Source organism: Diadema antillarum, unplaced genomic scaffold, assembly GCF_040938485.1.
Source record: "Diadema antillarum isolate AM-2024a unplaced genomic scaffold, OU_Dant_1.0 seq00000389_RagTag, whole genome shotgun sequence".
Lineage (NCBI taxonomy): Eukaryota > Metazoa > Echinodermata > Echinoidea > Diadematoida > Diadematidae > Diadema > Diadema antillarum.
This window is the reverse complement of record NW_027271386.1, coordinates 1027166-1053337: the sequence shown is the minus strand read 5'-3', so window position 1 is coordinate 1053337 and position 26172 is coordinate 1027166. Positions and strand designations below refer to the sequence as shown.

At 37.4% G+C, this 26172-nt stretch overlaps 1 protein-coding gene across 2 annotated transcripts in view; it reads left to right on the top strand.

Moving 5' to 3' along the window:
* Positions 1-26172, top strand: part of LOC139731964 (regulating synaptic membrane exocytosis protein 2-like) — a 207513-nt gene that overhangs the window by 72907 nt on the left and 108434 nt on the right. For both annotated transcript variants that reach the window (XM_071642836.1, XM_071642835.1), the window contains one exon: positions 21679-23326. In XM_071642836.1, coding sequence (XP_071498937.1) covers positions 21679-23326 — 1648 coding nt within the window. The remainder of the gene's footprint in view (positions 1-21678; positions 23327-26172) is intronic.

The window sequence follows — 26172 nt, the reverse complement described above, 5'->3', positions numbered from 1 at the left end:
GGGTGCTGATTGGCATAAAAAACCTCATGGCATTACACTGTAAAAACATCGGTGTTAGAGTTAACACCATGGGTGTTAAATCTAACACCGATCAAACTTCAATAGAGGACCACACCCACAGGTATAGAAAATGTATCGTGACGGTGTTAAAAAGTGTTCACCTGGCACTTCGTGGTGTTAATTTGACACTGTGGCTGGTGATATTTTTGACACTGCGCTAGAGTTAATTCATTAATGACACCGCATGGTGTTGATTTGATATCGGTGGTGTTAATTTCAATGGTATAACACCCGTTCCGCTTCAATAGGAGACCACAAGAACTGGTGTTACTGTGATGTAAATGTATTTACACGTTTTTTCAAAAATCAAGTACTTTATCGGAAAATTCTTCATTGTCTTGTTGAAGTTCAGAATTAACAAGAAATTCAGTAACTAAGAAACTATTAAAAAAACAATTTTATATTTTGAAATGACACCCGGAGGTGTTAATCTAACACCATGAATGAGCACCGGAAATTTAACACCAGCTCGGTGTTTCATATTTAACACCGGACTTTTTGCAGTGTATACACTATCCAAAGTAGCTGGCACAGAAAGTGTTAAATAAATGAGTCTTCTTGTCATGGCTGTCTGTCAGTTTGCATCTGTGATACTCCACTTGAAGGTTAGATGTTGAGACAAAAGATTCACTGCATTGATTGTGACTGCATTGATTTTAGACATTATCGCCGACTCAGAGGAAGAAGGAAGTAACTCTTATTGTGTGTGTATGTGTGTATTTATGTATTAAAGGGACAGTACAGTATTGGTGGAGATGAATATTGGGCTTTTAACTTTTTGCGAGATACCAAGAAAACACTTATGATAAAGTACAGAGCATACCATTTCAAAAGGAATTCAAAGTTTATTTGATGAAAATCGGGTTTGGAATGACTGAAACATCAAAAAACAAAGTAAAACAAAGCGATCGTAATAAAGTATGGGTCCCACACTTTATAAGAATCACTCTTTTTTGGATATCTCAGCCATTTTAAAACCAATTTTTATCAAATAAACGTTGAATTCCTCGTAGAATAACATGCTCTTTCATATTTCATAAGAGGTTTCTCATTATCTCACCAAAAAAGTTAGAAACTTGAAATTAGGTCTCAACCAAAACTGTACGATCCCTTTAAAGTACATGTATAATAAGTAAAAAGTAGTAAGTCAGTAAGTAAGAAAGGAAGAGTATAAATTTGTCAGTTATGTATGTATGTAAGTACAAATTTGAACCAGAATTTTTTATTTTTAAAACAATTCCTGAAAAGCCTTTTTTGGAAATTCAGTTTTCATCCATACGAAGTAAAGTGCTTTGCACCATTCATATTCAAACCATGACCGGCAACTTGCTTGTTTAAATTGCTACTGAGAGCTTTCACACTTGCAAAAAAAAAAGTGTTTGCAAAAATGCATCAGGAGCATGTTTGTACTTGTGTTTGGAATCTCAGAGTGAACAGAAACTAAGAATGTTAATAACAAATATGACATTCAATATAATAGCAGTGTTATCAGTGCACTGGTCTGACCCTCAAACAAACCCTTGTAGTATTTACTTGAGTAAGTGCCAATGAATACATGCATGCAGAAAACCATGACTGTAGTAAATAGAAGGTCTAACTGAACTCTTAATTCACAATAGTGTTGTAGAGATTAAACTGTTCATCTTACAAAACGTGCACCCATGCAGTTAAAATCTTTTGACCATAATTGGAAATGATTTTAAAAATGTGTTAAGGAGAAACAGGCAGCAAGTTTGCTTTCAGACTAAAACAAGACATGCAAAGATTGCCGTAATAGCTGCTTCTGAACGTGTTTATAAACGAGTTCCTTGCCAATCTGAAATGGCTCATTATTTTGTCCCTTGTTATGCATTTCACATCAGGGGGGTGTTCAGTCTTCATAAGTCAGTGGAATTAATGACCGTATGATCAGAAATGGGAATTTGATGGAAATAGCTTGCTGAATGCTTCATGTGACGTCATCGTGGAAGTTTGGACGGATATTTCATGGACTTCGTCCGACGAAATTAATGCATAGATGCATTATAATAGTTTATTGCATGCGCTGGATGAATGAACGATCTTCTTCAAAGTGTCAGTGATATTTTGAGAATGTTTGGCATATCCCGAAGACCCAAATGCGTTGATTAGCCGAGTTCTCCGTGTTAACATGCAAGGAAAAACTGAGAAATGCTGGCAATGGATCGAAATGTAGGGCAGCGAATCATGGAAAGAAAAGACGGGACAGCAATCGATGAAACAAAAGGCAGGGATTTCCCCGCAATCTGCCTTAATGGCTGCTCTGCTTAAAAGTCCATTTACAATATCAATGTTAAGAAATGCTTCCTTTATAAAAAAAAAATGAGAAAGTGAAAGTGACAATGAGAAAATATCTCGAGGCAGTAATGAGTGAGTCAGGAAATTGTAGTTTGCCAGTAATCCAACAAGCGTTAGGAATGATTTCTCTGCAGGTGTCATCATTGGTTCTCATCAAATTGGCAACTCTGAATTTTACTGCATGTCTTACTCTTAAGGATGATGAGGTGGAACTGGATGAGTTTGTTAAATCTGCACAAAATCAGAAAAATAAAAAAAAAGAATAAATGCCAGTTTTAGACAAAACAAAAAGTATCTAAAGGGATGTTACAGTTTTGGTTGAGATGGGGGATTCAGAGTTAAAAATATTTGAGAGATAATTAGCATAATTTATGAAATATTAAAGAGCATATATATACAATTCTATGACGAATTCAAATTTTATTTGAGAAAATGGGTTTTGAAGTGGCTGATATTCGAAAAGAAAGTAAAACTAAGTGGTCCTAATGAATGGTGGGTCCTAACTTTTATTAAGACCTCTTTATTTTTTAATATCTCAGCCATTTTTAAATAAACTTTAAATTCCTCTTAGAATTGTATGCTCTTTCATATTTTATAAGAGGTTTTTCATTATCTCACAAAAAGACTGGAAACCTGGAGCCCCATCTCATGTAAAACTATACCATCTAAATGTCGTGCCATTTAAAGGATCAACAACAACTTTAGTGATTTAGAGGCTTTTGATGATTCTCTGAAGAAAATTACCCACTAACTGGAAGACTTTTTTTGTCTTACTCTACCTTCAGAAATATCTACAATGAATGATCACAACAGTTGTAGAAAGATTCAGCATTTAACCACAGAAATATTCTGGGACTAGATTATTGGAATGAGGGAAAATTAAAATGTCAACATATTTCATTTCTCATCTCAGCTTTCAAATCTTTACAAAGTTTTGATTTGACAATAACTGTGCCACACAGTCAGTGTCTCACACTTAGAACTTTTCTTACAGTTCATGATGACAAAATTTGTGTATTGATTATAGCCAAATGAAAGCCTATGTGGAGGACAGAACATAAAGAACAAAATTTGTTTGGCCAGTAGTTGAGATGTAGGATCTCCCACAATGTGAAGAGGCTTCATTATACTAGGGAAATAAAGAAAACTTATAGTATGGTTTCCAAAGCTCATTATAGGGTCTGTAGGTGGTGGTGGTGGTGGGGGGGGCTGGGGGCTGTCTGAAGGGGTCCATCTCATGGAAACATTGTTGGCAAGAGATTTTCATTTCTTTTGAAAGTATTAACATACTGTGAAACCAGATATTTTCATGTGCATGAAACCTTTGCAAATTTTGCGAGGAGCCAAGGGTAACAAAAGTGAAATGCATGTGAAATTTTTGTGTTCACAATGCATAGATTGTGATTACACTTAATAGTACTTGCATAATTTTTTTTTTCATGGTTAGCAATTCACAAATGTTTCATGCCACAAAATGGCCATAGGTTCCATCCAATTAATAAAAGTGTCATGCCATGAATGTTTCTACATGTAGTTTTATGGTACACCAAGCTCCTGCAAATGAATGGAAAGTGCACATCTCTCAGGATCAAATTTCAAACAGCGGAGAAGCAACACAATGATTTTATCCACATCACACAGTTTTCTGGTTGCTATACACAGCAGTCTCGTTTTCTTTTCAAATTCATGTGATATGACACACGGCTGCCAGAAGCATGACAGCACAGAGAGGTGTATGATTGATTGATGACTTTTTGTTATTATCTTTCATTGTGAACAAATACTGTTTGAATTCATGAAGCTCCAGCCACGGTTTGGTCCTTGGTACATTTTAAACTGTGAGAAAAAAAAAAATCACATGTTTGCACACACCCCAGCAGCAGCTAGACTGGTGCAGTTTGTCACAAACATTGGCTCATTTTATCCAGACCTAAATTGGAAACCTGCACGATCATTATTTTCATTGTTTATTTGTTTGTGTGTTTTGGATGCTTGCTGTGTGTAGAAACACTTAGTTTGTGTGTCTGTGTGTGTGCGCACATGTCTCTCTCTCTCTCTCTCTCTCTCTCTCTCTCTCTATCTCTTTCTCTCAATATCTGTTTGTGGCTACATGAAACATAAATTTCTATTTCTGGGACTAAGCTAAAATTGGACTGGGCATTTCTAGCAGAAATGTGCTACTTTGAAACATAGTCATTTGGACAAGTTGCTCCTTGCATAGATATTTTGCAAAATGAAGAGCAATAGATGTTTATTTGAAATTTGCAAGGAAAACCCTGCATTCTGTTTTTTTTTTTCTGATTGTTGTTTGATTGCAGGAGCCAGATTCCTTGAATCTCATGCATGGATTCCTCACAAGTTTCTTACACGTCACCACTGACGTGTGTGTACGCATGCAGTAATAGAATATTTCAACTCTTGTAACTGAAGTGCACACTGTGGACTCAAACAACAGAGTCCTCATTAGTAGCTTGTAGGCATTTTACAGTCATGTCCAGCAGTTTGTATTTTTGTTTTTAAATTACTTAATATTTCAGTTTTGCAGTTAAGAAAGTCATTGAAGCTCATGCAAGTATTTGCATCAGTCATAAGAGCTAAAAGCAGTATACTAGCACAGTAACTGCTTTTTAGTGGACCCCTCATTATTTTTCCTCAGGACATAGGTAATGTATTGGGTTCAATGTATAGGCCTATATACATGCTTTCAATATCTTAATTTCGCCTACTTTGTATCATAAACGCAAACAGAAAAACTGACCAGAAATGAATAATATCTATTAGTGGAAAATTGAGCAAAGAAAATGGGATTCCATTGGGATTCGAACCCGAGACCTCCTGATTGCTAGCCTGGTGCTCTACCGACTGAGCTATAGAAAGCCCTAGTTCAATGTTCGTCCCAGAAACCCTAAATTCTCAATGCTTGATAAATAATTTTTATCATATCAACCAATGGTTACCTAAGATCATTCATGATTTTCTTATATCCATCCGAGGGGGCTAGACCAGCCCAATTGTCATCGCAAAGAAGAAAAAAGAAAAAAAGAAGAAGCTTAAAGACAATACACCTCATGGGGCAGGTAATTACACAATCTCTGTAAAAGCAGTTGAAGAATGGAACTAACTTCCTACCTGTATCATAGTTGCGAACTTGGTAGAGATTACAAAGATATTGTTCAAAACTCATTTTCCCCCATCCTTGCATTTCAATTATCTTGAATTAGTAAAATAGATATCTTTTTTTTTCATTTAAACTCTTCAATTGTATAGTTTGCTTCATTTATAATCATCTGGCGAACAGGGACAAATTTTCTCAGGATGTTCCTCTGATACCATGTCCGTCTCCCCGGAGATGGAGACGCCCATCTTTTTTCAACCATTTTTCTTTTTGCGGTGTTGGATCTGTGAAGCTCGAGCCAGGGTGACGTCACACGCCCTTAACCAGGGCTCTCGGTTCACGCTCTCCTCGTTCTCCGCACAATAGGCCTTGAGCCGGAGACAGAAAACAAACGCTTTGACGTCATCAGTGGCTCAAAGAAAAAAAAAATGTGCGAAGATCCCTGCTTCAAGCAGCTGGGCAGATTTCTTTGCTTGTGATGAAAAAAAGGATGGATTAAAAAAAAAATCTCTTTCACAAGCCCTTTGTAGTTTGTTTGCCTCTATCGGCAGGCTTTTTTTTTCTCCCATTTTTACTCTTGCATTTTTTAAAGTCCCAAAGCTTAATGTCATGTCTTAGGTCTGTCATCAAAGATCGTTTATCACTTTAGCATGGTTGAAGAAATAAAGTCACCAAACATTTTATATCAAATCTTTGAGTAATACACTTCAGAGTTTTTTTAAAAAGAAGTGGAAGACCAACCCCATGTCACTTGAGAATAGGCTCCTCCTTTTATACCAAGAATATTAGTTGGATTTTTTTTTTAAGGTGCTAATAATTCACTGGAAATCTTAGGTTTTTGCTTCTCCCCTCTATCATAAAGAGGTTTCCAGTTATACCATTCTGAGGAAAGTTCTGAATTACCTACCTATACAATATACCAGCTTATGAAAGAAATTTAATTTTCAGGGTTGCAAAGAGGATAATTGAACTTTCAGGGAGCTAGCATAATATATTTGTCTTTGATAGGCCTCTAGTCAATGTCCATCTGTGGCTTTCTCCCCCTTCTTTTCTCTTCGCCCATTGAGGATGGTTTGATTCTGCTACAACACGCATTTCCCATAGACGCTTGCCTGAGTATACTCCGGACCCTTCCTCAACTGGTTGACCCATTCCTTTGGGGAACCTGGTATACGCGAACCTGGTATACCAGGTTCCCAAAATGTAGACAAGAGTGTCAGCATTTGGGGCCTAAATTCATGTTTATTTATGTTATGCTGACAAAAAGAACACTTCTAGCAATACCTGTTATTTTTTCTGTATCAAAACTGTGCGTATTTTTATTTTATTTACCTTTTTCCAGTGCAATAGTGTGCTTGTTTTGCTATAAAACTTATATTAAGACATTCATTGTATTATAGCCATCAAGACTGAGCTCACTAGATTTCGAGTTTCACCGAAATCATTCAGGTGTTCTTTGAGTCACAAAAGAAATTATGAGCCCATCAGCTCTGTTCATGCTCTATTCATGCTTCATGTCCAAGTGATACTTTCCATTGTTCGATGGCACATGTAGTTGACCGTGGAAAGGAGATGCATGTACTGCTTGATTGCTTTTGCACAGGCTAATCACCAATCTGTCTGTTCTCTGTCGACAGCCAAAAAACAGAATTCAAAACTCATTAGGGGCATTGAAGGCTGTCAGATAATTGCAGGAGGAACGGTTTAACTGGTAACCTTGTCCATCAAGCACGTGTGTAGTGGTAGTCAACACATGGATGATCATACATTTCATAAGGAAAAAGCATGTGCTATGGCTTAGAGTTACCTATTTGGATGATAGGATGATATTGGTCTTCTTCTGTACATCTATTCAGAAGAAAACTCTTGACCCACAGAATGATAGATCAGAGATACTGAATGTCTGTCATCAAAATAATTGAAGAGTTTTATCGCAAAATTAGCTAAGCGGCATTTTTAAACATTTCAAAGTAAGTCCATCATCACATAGAGCAAAATTAAACTTTTCCAGTAAAACCTCACTTGTGACATAACAAGGAATAGTCTAGAAGTTGTGATTAAAAATAGCCTGTTTTTTTCTTATCATTTTCTTTGTTTTTTTAGCAACTTTGATCACAAATATCTCAACTTATAACAAGAATGGAGTTAGCTCATTTTGCGATAAAACTCTTCAATTTATCTTTTCAGTTAGCAAAGCATAATGTTGCAAGAAAAAAAGGTCCATAAATAAACCTGTAGGACAAAGAAACTAACAGTCCTCAACATTTCTAACCAAGCGTATTGCCCATATCTCAAAGGTAAACCAGGTCTTTATATTTTCTTCATATAAAAAAAACCCAGAAATGATGTTACAGAAAAGTCTGGTGGCATATTTGATAATTTTGAGGGGTGACGTAATAACTTTGTCAAGGAGCAAATAGCAATCTGCCTGTATCTCTCTTTCCTTTTCTCTTTGTCTCTCTCCCTCTCTCTCTCTCCCTGTATTCATGTATGTATATATATATGTGTGTGTATGTGTGTGTGTGTACTTTATATTGTTTCCCATAATAATGTCAAGTCACTTACATGTATGTGTACATGTGTACATGCATGCATGCACACATGCATATTATGTACATATCTTCGAGACACTTGTGTATTTATGGACATGAAAGAAAAAAGAGATAACAATTTCCACTTACTGCTGTGGTCTTTTTTTTTCTTACAGCTGACATTTATGCATCAGTTGTAACCCAGACTAAGGCAAGGTTAGGTTATTTCCCTGTGGACTGTCCGTCTGAGCCAAAAAATAGCGCAAGACACAGTATTTGCTCTGCGTCCGGAATGTCTCGTTTCCCGGAAAAAGTGACTACAGCACCGTGTGTTGCTGACGTGTGCTGTGCTTTTTACAAGCATTCTCTCTCGAGCCATTTTTTTTTTGGTCATAATTTTGATTGAAGCTCCTGCCATCTACACTGCCATAGAATTTTCTTGCTTTCTTTCATGAAATCCTGACTGGACTGGTTAATTGGACAAGTCTGAGACAGAGCTGTTTTTGACTATTTATCTATTTATTTATTTATGTATTTAAGTTTTATTTCAACAGGGTAGCCATTTCAGTTAATAAGCTGCTCTACCAAGGGGCCCTGCACAATTAAAAGATACAAAAAACATATATTCAAATACATAACATTACAATCAAAACAAAAGTGCACATATCAATCAGATAGCAAAAGAGGGGGAATATGTAACAAAATTACACTATAATAAAATACAGCAGGAATAAGAAAGAGAATGAAAGAAATATAATATGTGAGTTAAAAACAACAACAACAAACCAAATGATGTGTCAGTTCCCGGTGTCACAGAAATAAATATATTGCACTCTAGAATATTTCAAACAGGCAAATTTTTGAATAGTCGATCAACTGTGACTTTCTTGCTTTTTCAAGAACCTTTCAGCACATATGTGACCATGCATCACAAAACAAACAAAAAGTTGCACACCTTGATTTTATGTGAGGACTAAAGAAAGGTGAAACTGGTCAACCAAGTCAATTTTCAGTTGTTCATATCTTCTGAAAGAGCTATTCTTCTTCTACATTATTCTTGAGTTTGGGATCACAAATTTAATGGAAAAGTGGGTTTTCAGCAGTTTTTCTACAACCCCTTTTTTGGTAATAGACTAGTGTGATTAGGTTTTTCTTAGAGGTCCCTTTTCATTTCTTGAAAACCCATTGCACACTCTTCACTTTCAACTTTAATAACTTTTGAAATGATAATGCTACTGCTTTTAAAGTTGACATCTATCATGGACAGAATGTGTTAATAGATCATGCTCAATTTCAGCTTAATCTGATAATTCCTTCATTGTTGTTGCTGCTATGGTTTACATCATGCTTTTTGTCCCATTCATCGCACAGCCAGCACGGCTTAGTAACGATTAAGCGCTTGAACAGACACTGTACTTCAGAGCCTCTTTTCTCAGTTCAAACTTTTCCAGAGTGGGGCTCTCTTTCCAATATTTATATTGGTGAGGAGAATCCATTTGAACAGAGTTATACATCATTGTAAAGCTTAGAGTCTACTTTTTCAGAATCTGCCCTTAACTAAAAATCCATGTCTGGCGACTTTTTGTTTGTTTTGTTGTACGGGGTCAGATATGTAAATGTATTGAAATACTTCTTTTGTTTCCTTCTTTCCCAACACAAAAAGATGTACTGTAAAAAAAGAAGCATAATAAGATTTATGTCGTGTAAATACAGCATTGTCATTAACCCGTTGAGGACGAGTTCCGAGTATACTCGGGCAGGTGTCTATGGGAAATGCGTGTTGTAGCAAAATTAGTCGGTCCTCAACAGGTTAAGGAAATGAAAGAGGAGTCCTCATGTTATAAGATTTGGAAGTAAATTCTGTTCACATCACCTTATGATTGTGAATGTTTATGATGAAATCGCGTAAAATCAATGTTTCATTCTGGAAGTTGTAAATTCTCCCGTATTCAATACTGTCCTGCAATGCACAGTCTGCCTCAAGTTGCTTTGAAAAACCTGATAGAAGAGTAGATTTAGAAAGCAAGCCACCACATGTGCAAAGTTTTGAGAAGTTTTTGAGAAGTTTTGCAGTTCAGTTGCTGTCAAGCCCATAGGAAATTGGATGTTTAAGTATGAATTGATTTAATGTACCATGCTTGTATACTTTCTTGATATAAACCATCAGGGTTTTTTCATCTGTTCTCAAAACAATAATAAATATCGATATTAAGACAGGAGGAGATTAAGATGTAATAATTTTTTTTAGTTTTGTTGAATAATACAAGATTTTCTTTTGTAATTTTCCAATCAAATCAACTCACCTTGTAGTTCCCTTGGTGTAACAACATATTCAGACGATTGTAATATTGGCTCATGTTTTGTAAAGCAACCACTGATAATAATGAATTATTGAGAAAATACAATTATACCAAAAGAAGTCACAGATAAATACCAGGCTCTGTTGAGGTATCTGCTGTGTTTTAATGAATAACTTAAAAACCAACATTTTGCTGTATTAGTCTGAATATAAGAATATATTGTGTAGTTATAATATTGTGTAGTCAGCATGTCATGTACTCTTTTTTTGTTTTGTATGGGTTTCTTTTTTGGCCTATTTTTATGCCTCCGCCACGAAGTGGTGCCGGAGGCATTATGTTTTCGGGTTGTCCGTCCGTCCGTCCGTCCGTCCGTCCTTCCGTCCGTCCTTCCGTCCGTAATGAATTTTGTGGACAAGGTAACTATCAAAACCTTTTGAGGTGTCCTAATGAAACTTGGCATGTATGTGTATTAGGGGGTGAAGGTGTGCCTATCAACTTTTGGGTGCACATGCTCAAGGTCAAAGGTCGAAAGGTCAAGGTCAAATACATAAAATCTCACTATTTCCATCATATCTATGCAGTGTCTGAAGATATTTTCTTGAAACTTAGTGTATACATGTATTACCCAATTAAGATTCTCTGGTGAAAGTTTGGGTCATGAGGTCAACGGTCAAAAGGTCAAGTAAAAATATTAAAACTTCACCTTTTTTCTCTGTACCTTGGAAATTGTTCAAGGTCTCTTCATGGAACATAGTATATATACATGTACTGACTGGCAGTGATTATCTAGAGAATTTAGGGTTCATGGGGTCAAAGGTCAGGGGTCAAAGGTCAAGGGCAACACTTCCAAATTTTACTAAATATTTCCCTCATGTTTGTGCAATGCCAGCAGGATTTTTTTTTTCTTTTTTTACACTAGGTGTATGCATGTTTAACCTAATAGAGATTCTCTGGAAAGTTTTTTTTCTTTGGTTTTTACCTCAAAGGTCAAAAGGTCAAAGATCAAGTGAAAGTGAAAGTTTTTCCTCCGTATCTCGGAAGTGGCTCAAGTTATCTTGAAAAAGTTATCTTATGCATCTTCTGCCTGACAGTGATTATCTTATGAATTTTAGGGTCAAAGGCCAGATGAAAATGGTAACAATTTACTATTCAATACAGAAATTGCACTTTTTCTCAATACCTTGAAAATTACTCAATGCATAAATGTATGAATGGGTCAAAGTCAAGTTAAAGTCCGTAAATCCCAAATACATGCTCTCCTATTCATCCAATTAAACCTAGGTCATGGAAGGTGAGCATTCAACACATTTGTGACTAATCTGTCATTTTAACATTTTGCCAATTTTGTGAAAATGTAATCACACATTGTCCACATGTACTATTTAGACCTATTAGGAGAATCATGCATTATGGCGGAGGCATACCAGTCGCCATAGCGACATTTCTAGTTGTCACACCTATTTCATTACATGATAAAGGATCCACACAACACACATGAACATACATTCTCACACATGCATATGTCTACTTATATATTCACTAAGAGAGAGAAAGATAATAGCAGATATAAAGATGAATATTCAAATATAGACAGACATAATAGTATATAGTTAGACAGTGCAATCTTCAGATGAACTTTTGAGAGTTTTTGCTGATAGTACACTTTCTCAAGCAACACCACAGAGGGCACATAGTTCTATTTTTTTGTCATGTAATTTAAGACCTTTTGCCGGTGTTTGATGCCTTGAGACTGTTAATACCACCATAGGCCAACATTGGTGTCACGTCTCCTTCCGATGACTTACAGCAGACTTCCGTTAATGACGAATATATTTATTGATTCGCCCCCTGGCCCACCGGATAATTACCTCAGTAAATCAGCTCTAATCGAATCAAGTACGATGGCAGGAGTTTTGTTTACATTGGGCATCATACCTGGTGTTGGGCCCCCCACACGTAAGATTACATAATCCTAGCCAGGACCAGTTCACTCCTGTCGGAAATGGCGAATTATCTTCATATGCCACGTCAGTGCTGAACGGAATCCCGGTTCATCACAATCATTATCACTGTCATTATTGCAATCACTCCGCTTATCATTACTATCACAATCACCACAATTTTCTGTCATTATCGCTTGGTAACTCTTAAATCTTATTTTCCTTATTTTCACATTATATAGTCTTATCTTTCACTTTCATATTTCACAAATATTGCAATTTTATCTCTCTATTGTTTTTTCCTCTCAAAGCTTCTAGAATATATTTTGCATATTTCAAAATTAAAGATTCATTTGTTCATTCATTCATTTATTTATTCATTCATTCATTTTTGCAATTGTAGCAGAAAATACATATAAATATTTTATAGAAGTTGAAGTCATAAATTACATCACAATGTATAATAATATAGGAATGTATACGTTTGACGGATATTGAATGTATACAGAAACGCTGGAAATGGGGGGGGGGGGAATGCTAAAAAGGAATGCTTGTAGGTCACATTCCATCCACACATTATACAAGAAATCACTGTACCTTTGCAAAAAATTGAAGATCAGTTCAAGTCATGCTGCTTTCTGGTCTTGAAATATTCTTGATTTTGGAAATTTCATATATTGGAGGAGCCATTTTGTGGCTCTGTGGATTAGAACATGGACTCTTAATCCTGAGGTCCGTGATTCAAATCCCCTGGCAGCAGTGTTTGTGCCCATAGGCAAGTCACTTGATCAACATTAACTAGTCTTACAGGTGGGGGGGGGGGGGGGAGGGGGTGGGGGAGATTTTATCAATTCCTGTGTAGACTTGTGTGATCAATGTTATCATCTTTAAAGTTATGTTAGTTTCTCATTCAACTCCTGTTGCTAAAAATTATTTGCATTCTTCTCATTAGGGTCATGGACTATGAACAAACTTACATTTTGCTCTGTTAGTCATGTTGGGTCCCCTCTCCCCTCTCCCTTCCCCCCCCCCCCCCCCCCCCCCAATGATATAGATATCAATATAGGCTGGAAGCATACATGTAGTGACAATTCAAGACCTCTAGAAATAGCACTAATTCATTTTCATGCCTTTGCCTGTTCTGATTATCTGTTGTTGTTTTTTCTCTATATATCTATCTATCTTTCCATCTGTATTCTCTCTATCTATCTGTCTATTTATGTATCTATATATCTCTCTATTGCTATCTATCTATTGATCTATCTTTCTGGCATAATGTGGTCTTAATCTTTGTTAAAGTGTCATTGATGAGGAAAGCCATGTCTTGATAGCAGTCACTTCATAATCAGATTTCTTTTTGATCCGCTTGATCGTTTGTCATGTGTCCTTTAATGTGGTGAGATAAAAAAACAAAATAAAACAAAACAAAACAAAACATGTATTGACATATTTTGTCAAGACATGTATTCCTCATACTCTTTGGTAGTCTATATTCTCTGTTTAGGTATATTGATTCCTTCCCTGAATTGGTTACATATTTCTGCATCTTTCTCTATCAACAAAAATTCTTGTATGGTAATGGACATCCAGATGATGCTTTCCATATCTCCATGTGCCATAAATGTGAAGGGGAATGCTAGAATATTCCATTTCTCATATAGTGGTTTGTTGATGTTAAATACAAGTGCTCACTCTAGCTGCTCGGCAGAAAGGATTGGCGAAATATTTTCACGGTATCATTTCTATCTTTCTGTCGGTGCAGTAGATGGGTTTTTGCCATTCACACCATAAAAAGCACCAGACTGTTCTGCCGCTTGGTACAGCTCCCAGACCAATCAGTATGGTAATGTGCCAATTGGCGGTGAGTGGTGAGTGTTAGTGGCTGGTATACATGCAGGCGTGCTCTATCTTCGCCGGTTCTATATGCCTCGATCCCTATCAGAAAATTGGACACTTGACTCTCGGTGTGTGCTCTATGAGAAAAAGCAGAGCAGTGTATAACCCTGACCCCTCTCTGCCAGTACCCCCCCCCCTCGAACCTTACCACCATCCCCACCCCTCCATCCCGCTCAGTCGCTTCGATTGCCGCATGACGTCACACTCCGCTACAAGATGGGATCGATGTCGGGCAGACGTTCACGTTTATGTGTCAACACGGCACGATATGTGTACATAGCGAATGCAGCGCTGGCAATGCGGGTCCTTCGTCGGCGATCGAGATGGCCGGGGTACGGGCAGAGGATGGTGAAGAGAGATTGGGGAGATGAGGAAGGAGAGTTTGTGAAGGAAAGATACCACCAAAAAAAAAGAGAGAGAGAGATAGAATATATAAAGAAGGAGAAATTAAAGGGATATTATAGTTTTGGTTGAGATACTGTAGGGCTTCAAGTTTCCAACTTTTGTGAGATAATGAGATACCTCTAATGAAATATGAAATAGCATAGTGTTCTAAGAGGAATTCACAGTTTATTTGATAAAAATTGGTTTTGAAATAACTGAGCTATCCAAAAACAAAGAGATCCTAATAAGAGGTGGGACCCACATTTTTATTAGAACCACTTTGTTTTACTTTGGTTTTAGATATCTCGGCCATTTCAAAACAGAATTTCATCAAATAAGCCTTGAATTCCTCTTGGAATTGTATGCTCTTTGATATTTTATATGTGATTTCTAATCATCTCACAAAAAAAATAAAGATCTAAATCCCCCATCTCAACCAAAACTATACCATCCCTTTAAAATGAGCGAGGAGTAGAGAGTGTTTGGACAGAGAGGGAGATGGAGAGAGAGATGGAGAGAGAGAGAGAGAGAGAGAGGGAGAGAGAATTCATCTTGGAACAAGATTAGGATGCAGTGATGCTGATAAACAAAAATGACATGGTGTACATGAATTTAGACATACGGATTTATATGTTTCATTTAATCGAATCAGCCCAATACAATAATACAAATTTATGTTTATATTTATGTTTGACCTGTTAAGGGAAGAGTCCTTAGTATACTCGGGCAGGTGTCTATGGGAAATGCGTGTTATAGAAAAATCAGTTAATTTGGTTATTGTTCAGGCAACATGAACTGGGTTTGTTGACCATGAATTTCATTTTATTGTTGTTGTTTTTTGTATAAACGTTGTATATTTTAACTTGAAGATCCACAATCTGCTAACTTCAATTTTCAGTGGTTACCCATCTGCATCCTCTGATAAATCACCATAATGCCTACTTCTATGATCCCCTTCTAAAATATAATACTCCCCCTTTTTATTGATTACTTATGTTGAAATTTCTTTACTTTCATGTACATTGTGCGTGTGTGATATTACTTATGTTGAGATGGAGAAAAATGAAAATGAACTTGAACTTGAGAAACAAAATTGGGACATGATGATGTAGATTTTGTATCATTTAATCATACAAAGAGGAATACATTGTAAAAGCTAAAAGTATCTAAAAAAAGGGAAAACAGAAGATAGAAATTTTAAGAGAGAAAGATATATATGTGTGCAATCAATAAGACAAACATGTGTAGAAATCATATTACAAACTGTTCTATGACTCTTATGTGGAAGTCTGCCATGGGATAGCTAAAATATCTTTTCCAAACAAATCATGGTATTTCAAACTTAATTACATCCAAGGTGCATTATATTGTCATCTTCTTGGCTTTCATGACTGCAACTTTATCTGGATTTTAAATAGAGCCAGGCTGCATAAGAAGATACACCTATATTGTACTAGAAATGCAGATGAAAGAACGTAAGAAAAGAAGGAAGAAGGAAGAATTTCTAGAAGGCTTGCAATTTGCATTAACCAAATAAATTCACAGGACTGTTATGTATGATGAAAGTTGTGTAACAAAAAAGTGTAACTTGAGTTTGGCAGCTCGGAAGGTAAAATCATATGCATGTTAGAAGTGGACAAAATATTTCTTGGAAAGCTGTATGCCAAAATGCATCTCATGAACATGACAGATCAGTACAGATGAGAGAGGAGGAAATAGTTCACTGAAATCTGAAGAAATGTTAGCGAACTAGAGGGAGGTTTAGTGGGGGGGGGGGGGAGGAGGCAGGGGTGAATCTTTAACCTTCGTGGTTGCATGCTCGTATTGTTGATTATGTTTAAGTGCATTATGCCGTGTTTGGCCCTACAGTTCCGGTGTACACATATTTTAAGGATCAAGGTTTCGCTCCGGACAGAAGCGAGAGGTTACTCGACTGTGTTTCTACCCACGATGCACAGGAGCCAGCGTGAGTGAGTGTGTGTGTGTGTGTGTGTGGTGATCGTGCATTAAACGGTGCATGTGCCAACCTGTGTACGTATCTTTGCAAGCTTCCACCAGGGGCTCTGCAGGAGGATTTCTTATTGCGTGTGTGTGTGTGTGTGTGTGTGTGTGTGTGTGTGAGAAAAAGAGAGAGAGAGAGAGAGAGAGAGTGAGAATGATAGTGCTCTCGGACAGGGGATAGTGGGCTTTCATACCTGACAGAACTTACATGCAGTTTGGCGCAGAGCAAGTGTGTGTGTTTGTGTGTATGTGTGTCAAAGTTCATTCCTGCCTGAAACTCATCACATTATTTTCTGTAGACAAAGATCTGTTTGATGAGAATTAAGACAAAATACATAGGGCATAAATGGAAAAGATAAGAAAAAAGGGGAAGAGTCAAAAGAAAAAGGGATAAAAGTGACATAGATTGTGAATGGATTTCGACAGAAGAAAAAGGAAACCAAGGTCTTTGAAAGTAATGCATAAGTGTCTTATATATTCTCATGTGTGACATATCTTTGCAATGCATGATAGAGAAGGTGAGAACAAATATGAATTAGAAGGTATATTTTATGATATGGATTTTATATGGTTAGGAATTATATTGATCTTTATGTGTATGTTGATATATATCTTGTGGAATCGATATATTCTATAGAATATGACATAATACTTGAATATAAAAATGTAGTTGTAAATGTGGGGAAAAAATGAAGGAAAGAGAGGAGTGAAAGTGGAGGGGGAGGGACAGAATATGAAATGGATAGACAAATAGAGAAAGAGAGAGAGAGATAGAATGAGATAGAAAGAGGGAGAGACGGAGAAATGATAGAGAAAGAAAAAGAGATGGAGAAAGAAGAGAGAAAAGATTAGAAAAAGATGAGATATAGAAGTAGAGGGATCGCGAATGAGAGGTAGATGGACAGACAAAAGAGACATTAAAAAATGCTGAAGATCTTGAGAAAGAGAAAACACAAAAGAAGAGAGAGATCGAGAGAAGAGCTGAGGAAGTGAAAGAGAGTTCAGGAAGAGAAGGAGAGAAAGATATAGGAAGAGAAGGAGAGAAAGATATAGGGAGAGAAGGAGAGAAAGATATAGGGAGAGAAGGAGAGAAAGATATTAGGAGAGAAGGAGAGAAAGATATTAGGAGAGAAGGAGAGAAAGATATAGGGAGAGAAGGAGAGAAAGATATAGGGAGAGAAGGAGAGAAAGATAGAGAGAGAGAAGGAGAGAAAGATATAGGCAGAGGGTCAGAAAGAGAGGAAGAGAGAGAGAAAAAAAAATCCCATCAGAAGAGAAAAAGATACAGCAAATATTGCAACTGACATATATCGAGCCAGAAGATTCTCTCCGTGTTCCAGGGGCATATTGAATTCTATGGCTTATCGGCTGAAATGTCAGCCCGGCTCTGTTTCTACCTTACAAATTGGACAAATTAACTTTTTGTTTTCGCTGCTATTCCATGTTGTGTTCGTAACAGAATCATGCAATTCCGAATTTCCGCACCGGGAATGCTGACGAGACCCCGGCCGGGAGATAAAGTTCAAGCGTTCTCTTTGTCTAGCACTCTGATTCATTTATTCCATGTATATTGGAACTGATACAACTCACAGTGTATTGTTATTTAAGTTCATATGCACGCCACGGTGCAATCTATTACTCATAAAATATAGAGGAAAGGCTAATTATACTTGCTTTAATACTTGCTTTAAAAGTTCATATACAATTGACGGGAGGGTGAGCATTAATTGAATACATTTTTTAATGACTTTGTAAATAGAAACACATAGAAATTGTTGAATGAGGCTTTTCAGTCATCAGAACTTTGCCAATAATGTTTTAGAAAATGTTTGCTCCAGTGTAAACGCAAACATAGTTATGCAAATGTATAATCATGTGCAAACATATGGTCTTTTCTTGCAGAACTGTCAACTTTGAAGCTTAAGAAGTCTCAGGATTTCAAAAAAAGCAACATTAAAACATATATGTGATTGTCATTGGGATTTTCATTTGTATTGTTTGAGAGTGCCTACATTGGTAGTGCTGCTAGCATATCATAGAGATGAGTTGGCTTGTAACATATCTTAAATATAAGTATTGCCTATATGAGTTTGTAAAAATCAGCATGATTTGTGCATTTCCTAGCAATTGACTCAATTCAAGTTTCTTGTTCATTGTATATTCCCTTTTTATTATGTTTCATCCCAATGTTCCTCATACCATTACCAAGGTGTTTTATCATACTATGTCATCCTTTTTTCTTTGTTGTTGTTGTTGTTGTCGGTATGTCTAGGTTCTGCCCCTTCGAATGCGTATCATTATCATTCCCTGTGTACACGTATGTTTGTTTGACATTTATTCATTCATCTGCCTTTGATATTATTTCCTCTATCCTGGTGATGGGCAAGCGAGATATTCTTTAAGATAAAGCATGACTCCTTAAAGGGAAGGTATAATTTCAGTTGAAATGGGGCTTCAGGTTTCCAACTTTTTGTGAAATAATGACAAACCTCTTATGAAATATGAAAGAGCATGCAATTCTAAGAAGAATTAAAAATTTATTTGATGAAAATCGGTTTTGAAATAGCTGCAATATCCAAACACAAAGAGGTCCTAATAGAAGGTGGGACCCATCTTGTATCAAGACCATTTTGTTTTACTTTGTTTTTTGATAGAATTGTATGCTCCTTCATATCTCATAAGTGGTTTCTTATTATCTCGCAAATAGTTGAAATCTGAATCCCCATTTCAACCAAAACAATACCATCCCTTTAACACATGTCGTTGAACTTGTTCATCCATTTTCTCAGCATAATGGCAACCCATAAATGCAGTAGAATACAATACAACAAAATGTACAAATGTACAATTGCCATACACTAATATACAATAATACAATATAAGCTTTAATGTTATGCCAACTACATACAATAATTGCTTCATAGCCCTTTATGTATGAGTATGTAGACATTATTATTATTATTCATGGTTTATCGAAATTGTGACTCGCAGCAAGGAAATTACTTAATTGCTCACAATTGTACATAAAAGACATGATGGATACATATAAATATAACAAAACTGTCAAATACTTGTACTGCAAATATAATCATGAAATTATAATTCTTTGTACATACAGAGTAAAATACATGCAAATATAGTATATATGAAATTCGGATACTATAATTTATAATATCATTACATGCCTAATAGAAACACAATATGCCGGCTTCCTAATGTTCTCAAATTCATTCCTCTGTTTCTCGAGTATAATTTGTCTAAACCTTGAGGCATTTCGCTATTGCTTGAAGATTTCAGGATGAAATTTAACTTGCAAACATCATTCTGTAATAATTTTTTCGAGTACTATGAGAGCTTCACCTCAAACAGCTAGTTTAGGCTTGCATGGGCTTATCACTCTCTAAAATATGTGCAATATTTTTGTAAGTGAGGAATGCTGCATATATATATATATATATATATATATATATATATATATATAAGCACTAGGACAAAGCCATAAGAACCTTTTTAATTTAAAAAAACAATCCTATATTTTAAGGATGTCCATTTCAATTTGGTGCCAATGGACTCTTTAATGTCTCACATTATTGTCTTTGCCAAACAGAAAACAGTTCTCACACACATAAATCACATCCTGTGAATAAGTATCTATTGCATCCAAATCTTATTTAGAGCTTCAGAAGATTCAGAATCATACTAAACAAGAAAACTACAAAAATGTCTTAAGTATTAAAAAAAAAAAAAAAAATTTCTTATAAAAAAATTTTTTTGTCTGTCATGATTTGTCAAGCTTTCCTTAGTGCCCAAGACTCAACCCATTTGTTTAATTCCCGCAAATCAAATTATGATTGTCCAATCCAGCTTGTTCAAAAAGTTTTTCGGTGAGCAAGACTTTTACATTCTACTGACACATTGGTTTTTGCTCAGATTAACATAATGTAATATTAGCATAGATTCTTCAGCTGTTTTGCGTCTAAAAGCAGACTTTCAATCATACAAACATACTCCAGATCATCAATCTATTTTCACAAGAGGAAAATCAAGAAGAAAAGCTAAAAACAATGGAATGTTGCTTTCTGAACATGGCACAGTACTTTTCCAATTAGTAAGATGAAAGAGTCATTGCAAAAGCATTGAAGGCCTATATGCAACCAGTTGAGGGCACACTTTGGTGAGATTCTATGGAGCAAGTGGTGCTAGCTTGGTTTTCCTTCAAATGGTGGTAGGTTCTCTCAGCTGCAGAAGGACTTTGGTGCAGGTGATATTGTGGTATCGCATTCAGTGTCATGTGGCGGTGGGTTGTGCTGATTCATTCTTCTGTTGGCACATTAGCTTTGGTTCAGATGGTGTCTTGGCACCTTCTTTGGTATTTTTTTTTGTACAGGGTGGTGCTGAGGCATTCATGCAAGAGCAAATGATCTTTGGTTCTTGTGGTATCTTGGTATCTTCTGTGGTACCCTTTGGTACGGGGTATTGCTTATGCATTCTTGTCAAAGGTGCCAAGTGCCAATCCTGATCTGACATGAATTGTTTATTTCCTGTCATTTTCAGATGCAATCATGTCATGGTTTTCAAAGAAAGGGATTAAACCTCACTGCTTTTCATTCAATTACTTCATGCCAAATTGAGTTTTCTATGTCTAAATATTGGTGTTATATGAGATGGATGCAACACTAGACATGACATAGTTATATTTATCAAGTTTGCCACAACTGAGGCCTGTCCAAGCAGAATTACTGAGAGGTGTATGTGAGAGGATATCCAATTTAAATGTAAATTTTCATTCAGAGTATAAATATTTCCTGTTGTTAGACACTAATCAAATTTTTAATCATATTTACCTGGAAATTCACACAATGCTACCCACTACCCAATGTTATCAACGAGCAGTTATAAAATTTGATAGCTGCTTAAACTGCTCATTTTAGTCATGCATGTGTCACGAATTCGTGTGTTTTTAGGGTCTTTCTGGTTTTCTGTGCAATGTTGATATTTGCATTTTGACTAGAGCAGAAAGGTGCATATTAATATCATGCAGGAATATACCTGTAGTACATTGATATGAAAACAATCATTAAGTTTGTACAAGTGTAATATCACTGAACCCTTGTATTGTCTTGGTCTTGTGACAGGTTCTATGGGTGTGCAAGCTATGTCGCAAGAAGCAGGAATACCTGACCAAAACCGGACAGTGGTATCATGGATCGGGAAAAACACCCCCTTCTACTCCAACAGACAAGCTCAAGAGAGTTGCCATGTCAACAGAATCCCTCTCATCAACATCGGGAGCCTCACCAAGCAATTCTGGAGCAGCAGGGACAGTACCAACTTCACAGTCCACCACCATGACATCGACAGGAACGACTACTACAACGACTACCACAACGACATCTTCAACAACTTCACCACCAACTACGGGACAGAATCAGAGAGACAGGGAGCCGCGGATGAGTGAGGGTAAATCCCCGTCCAGTCGCGGGCAGTCAGGGAAAGAAGGATCAAGCAGCAACAGCAGCAGTGGATCGAAAAGTTTATCCAGAGGCAGTAGCCAACATGCGCCTTTAACACGTCAGCTTTCCAAGGATGATGATTCAGGGCCTTCCACATCCAGGATGGGGCACCGGTCCCACGGAAGGGACAGTCTACGTCACAGTGACGATCGCGATATACGAGGTCCCCGTTCTGCGAGACGGGAACCCCACTATGGCTCCAGTGGAGACTTGCAATATCGAGACCAGGACCGACATAGGGACCGGGATAGGTACGCCCGGAGAGATCGGCCAGGGGAAAGGGACCGGTCTGGGAGCGGCGATAGGTATGGACAGAGACCGAGCGGAGATCGTGCCAACTATGCAGGGAGGGGGAAACTCTCGGGGCCCGATCACGAGCCCGAGGGACGGAAATACCCCGAACCAGATCAGTATCGGGAGCGTCGGGAACGCTACCCTGAGAATGACAGGTACCCACCCAGGTACCATGAAGGTGAAAGGACAGGGAGGGGGTTCCCTCCAGAGGAACGTTTCTACTCTGACGATCAAGAAAGGGATACCGGTAGGCATTACCATAAAGAGCCTGTGTCAAGGACTTCCAGCGGACGTTCCCTGGACAGACAACGACGGATGTATGATGATCCTCCGCAGGAATTCCTGCAGGATGGGTACCCTGAAACTTCTAGTGTTGTAGGTAAGCGGGAATCTATCAATAGGATGGAGGGGATGGACTCACCCCCAGTAGCTAGTGAGATGGAACCTCATATAGAGAGGAGAACGCGGGACCGCGAGAGGGACAGGAGAGACCATGTAACTCATAATGTGCCATCGAATGTACGCGAGAAAGAGCGTATACCAAGCGACTTTGGCCCACCACCAGTGCAATACGGAATGCAGCGATCCTCGCATTATGCCCATTCGGCAGGGAAGCGAAACACCCACGGCCACAGACACATGAACTCCAGCGACGACCTGCCTGACAGCCGATCGAGGGATCTGTACAGCGTGCGGACGGACGTGACGCCGAAGCAGCACCTCGACCCCAGCTCCGCCGCGGGAAAGGCCAGCAAGCAGGACTCGCGGAAGACAGACTCCATGATACGCAACGACTCCTTGAGCTCTGACCAGAGCGAGTGCGTGCGCCCCCCTCCTCCCAAACCTCACAAGGGGAAGGGGATGAGGAAGAGGCGAGACTACTCCCTAAGTAGCTCCGAAGAGGAAATAAGATCAACTCCGGACTACACCAGTTGTGACGAAGGGGAGATTGAAAGTGGAAGCATCAGTGAAAGAGGTGGGTCAAACCCTATCCTAGTCTTTTTCAAGTCTTTCCATCCATCCTTTAAATTTGTAATTAGCTCATACCCTATGCACATTTGTACAAATGACCTTTCTTTTTGCTCAAGTGCTTAGGCACTTAACTAGTTTTCAAATGCATACTGGTAAGCTTGCCTAATGTAACAATTTATGGAATTTGTGTACAAACAAAGAATGAACCTTTGTAGACCAGATGACCAGAATGGTCCATCAATTAACACTTGGGGAAGCATACATTTTATTGTTTTTGCACTAAATTTATTGACAAACTTTTTCTATTGATATTGCCAAATACCAGATTTTACTTTGTTAATGTCAAGTGGATATGCTGACAGGTACCATTTGTAATGATTACACAGAATGATCATATCACAGATGCTTATCTCAATGAATCTAATAATCATAGACCGTGCTAGTTTAAATAAACTAATTCTGTTCATGTGTAAAGTGTAGTTATGAACTGCCTTTGTATTGTCTTACAACCTGTGAATCAGAGCTCTGATTTTTTTTTGTCTGTTTAATTGGGAGGGGAAAAAAGAAGAAAGTCATTTGCCTCGTATTGTATGATTTGTTTTGACATCACACTTTTCAATCCCATAATTTGAGAATGATAAATTCATGCAAAAATATTGCCTTTTTTAATGAACTGTTTGAAACTTTGGGTAATTAATTGTATGTTACACATGTTTTTATTCACATGAGAAGCAACTGTTAGTGCTCAGCATTCTAGTTTTGAGTCACTAACTAGTTAAAAATGTTACAGGTTTGTCTTATTTGAAACTAGTGGTAGACATTGCCCAAAATCAATACTGTCATTTAACCCATCGGAAGAATGAGGGTAGGCCCTACCTCGTGGGTCTGGTGCAAAGAGCTAGGAAGATGAATCCTGTGGGCACGGGGTTTGATTTCTTTAGGTCCATCACAATCCTAAATTCAAAAACCAACAGAAAACTTTATATTGGGTGATGTAAATTGAAATTAGCTTCTCATGCCTTGCATTGCACAAGTAGGGCTTCAGTGTCATGCTTTTTTACATTCTAATATTTGTGTAATACCTTAATTTCAATGTCTCTCGTTTACAAAAGTTTTGAAAGAGGAATTCCTCTCTTTAGTGCCAATTTCTTACATCGAGTCATTATCTTGATGGCCAGGTTTGAATGTACAAACAAACTAAGACTGAAATTGACTAGTTGCAGCTTGATAAACTATGGAATATAGATTAGAATCTATAGGATGGCAAAGCCAACATCAGATGAAGTCTTTTCACAAAACCACCTTTTTTTTAATCATCTGACATCACATTTGTCCAATTTACTACAGTTAAATTGTCTAAATAGCAAGGGACATGCCACTTATATATGATGTACACTGCAATCATCAAAGTGATGTGTGGGCGTGTCAGTATTGTTGCGGCAAATATCAAATACCAATTTGCATGAGTTTGATATACATTATATACATACATAAGTAGGCTGCCAGCAGTGATGATGGCATGTAACATACTTCACTTTTCCCCATGTCAGATTCTGTAAGTGATGAAAATAAATTGTTTTGATACTCAAGGACACTCGGCATGGAACATCACCCTCATTCCCCCGCTTCCCGTCATTATCACATCATAATTCTTATAGGTGCATATTGATTATAAGTTATATATGGGATGATGCCATGTTTGCACCTAGCCATCAAAATAATGACTTGATATCAGAAATTTGCATTAGAAAAAGGAATTGCTAATGTGGGAAATTTATCCACAAGGTCAATAACCACACATTGACAAAATGGGAGAAACTTTTCTATTGAAGTTCAAGGCTTGAAACTGCAACAGTCCCTTCATAATTGGCGACCATCATCTAATTGAGTACTCTACATAATTGCCTAGGATCTTAGTGAACACATTACTGTGATGTAATAGAATTTTCACCTCTGAAATGGGTACTCTGCTTAATTGGGCAAAATTTGCTCCTGCCAACCCCATGCAAGGAAATTTTTCAGTTTCTGTGGCAACATTTTTCTATGATATAATGTCAGTAGGATATTAGGTTGCTTGTCCTATAAGGGTTAGACAGATAATATTGCATTGCCCAGAGATTTATATTCTGAAGTTACCCAAGGATGTTCTAATTATCACAAAGTGTGACAAAATAAAACAAGGTGCATTGTCCTGCCATAAATGTATTTTGAGGCCATTTTCTATGTGACCCCCACAGCACATCCCCTCCCCCCCCCCCCCCCCCAAAAAAAAAAAGTTTCATAGTGCCTCCATGATAGCCAGTAAACCTTCTGGATATCAAAGTGATCAGCTGAAAAATGAATATTCAGGACATTGATAACATAATTTTCTGCTGCCCAAATATGAAAGTCCAAGAATTAACTATGTGATTTTTTTTTAGCTTGTCACTTCAATTTTTGAACTGCCCCATGGTGTGTTGATGCCTTTTAGAAGCCCCCTGCATGCTCAAATTCATCTGAATTTTTAATCAGATCTTATCTGTGGCAGGTTGTTAGATATAGAGTGGGACAAATGTCATTTGCCAGCATAGTTTGTGGAAAATTTTCTACTACCAAAATGAAAATATTTGATATTCAGTGACGTTATGATTCAAATGTGGTGATGAGCTACAACTTCATTTTGTTCTTGGGACAGCCTGGGAAAATGTACATGCAGTTGTGACTGTTCACATGGTATACCCATAAAAAGTCACTTGCTTTTACAGTAGTGCAGGAAGTAGGCCCTTTTTCATCAATAGAGCAGTTTTCATTTTGAGCATTTTGCTAGAAGAGTAAACCTCTTATTGAACATAATTATCATGAAGTTTGAAG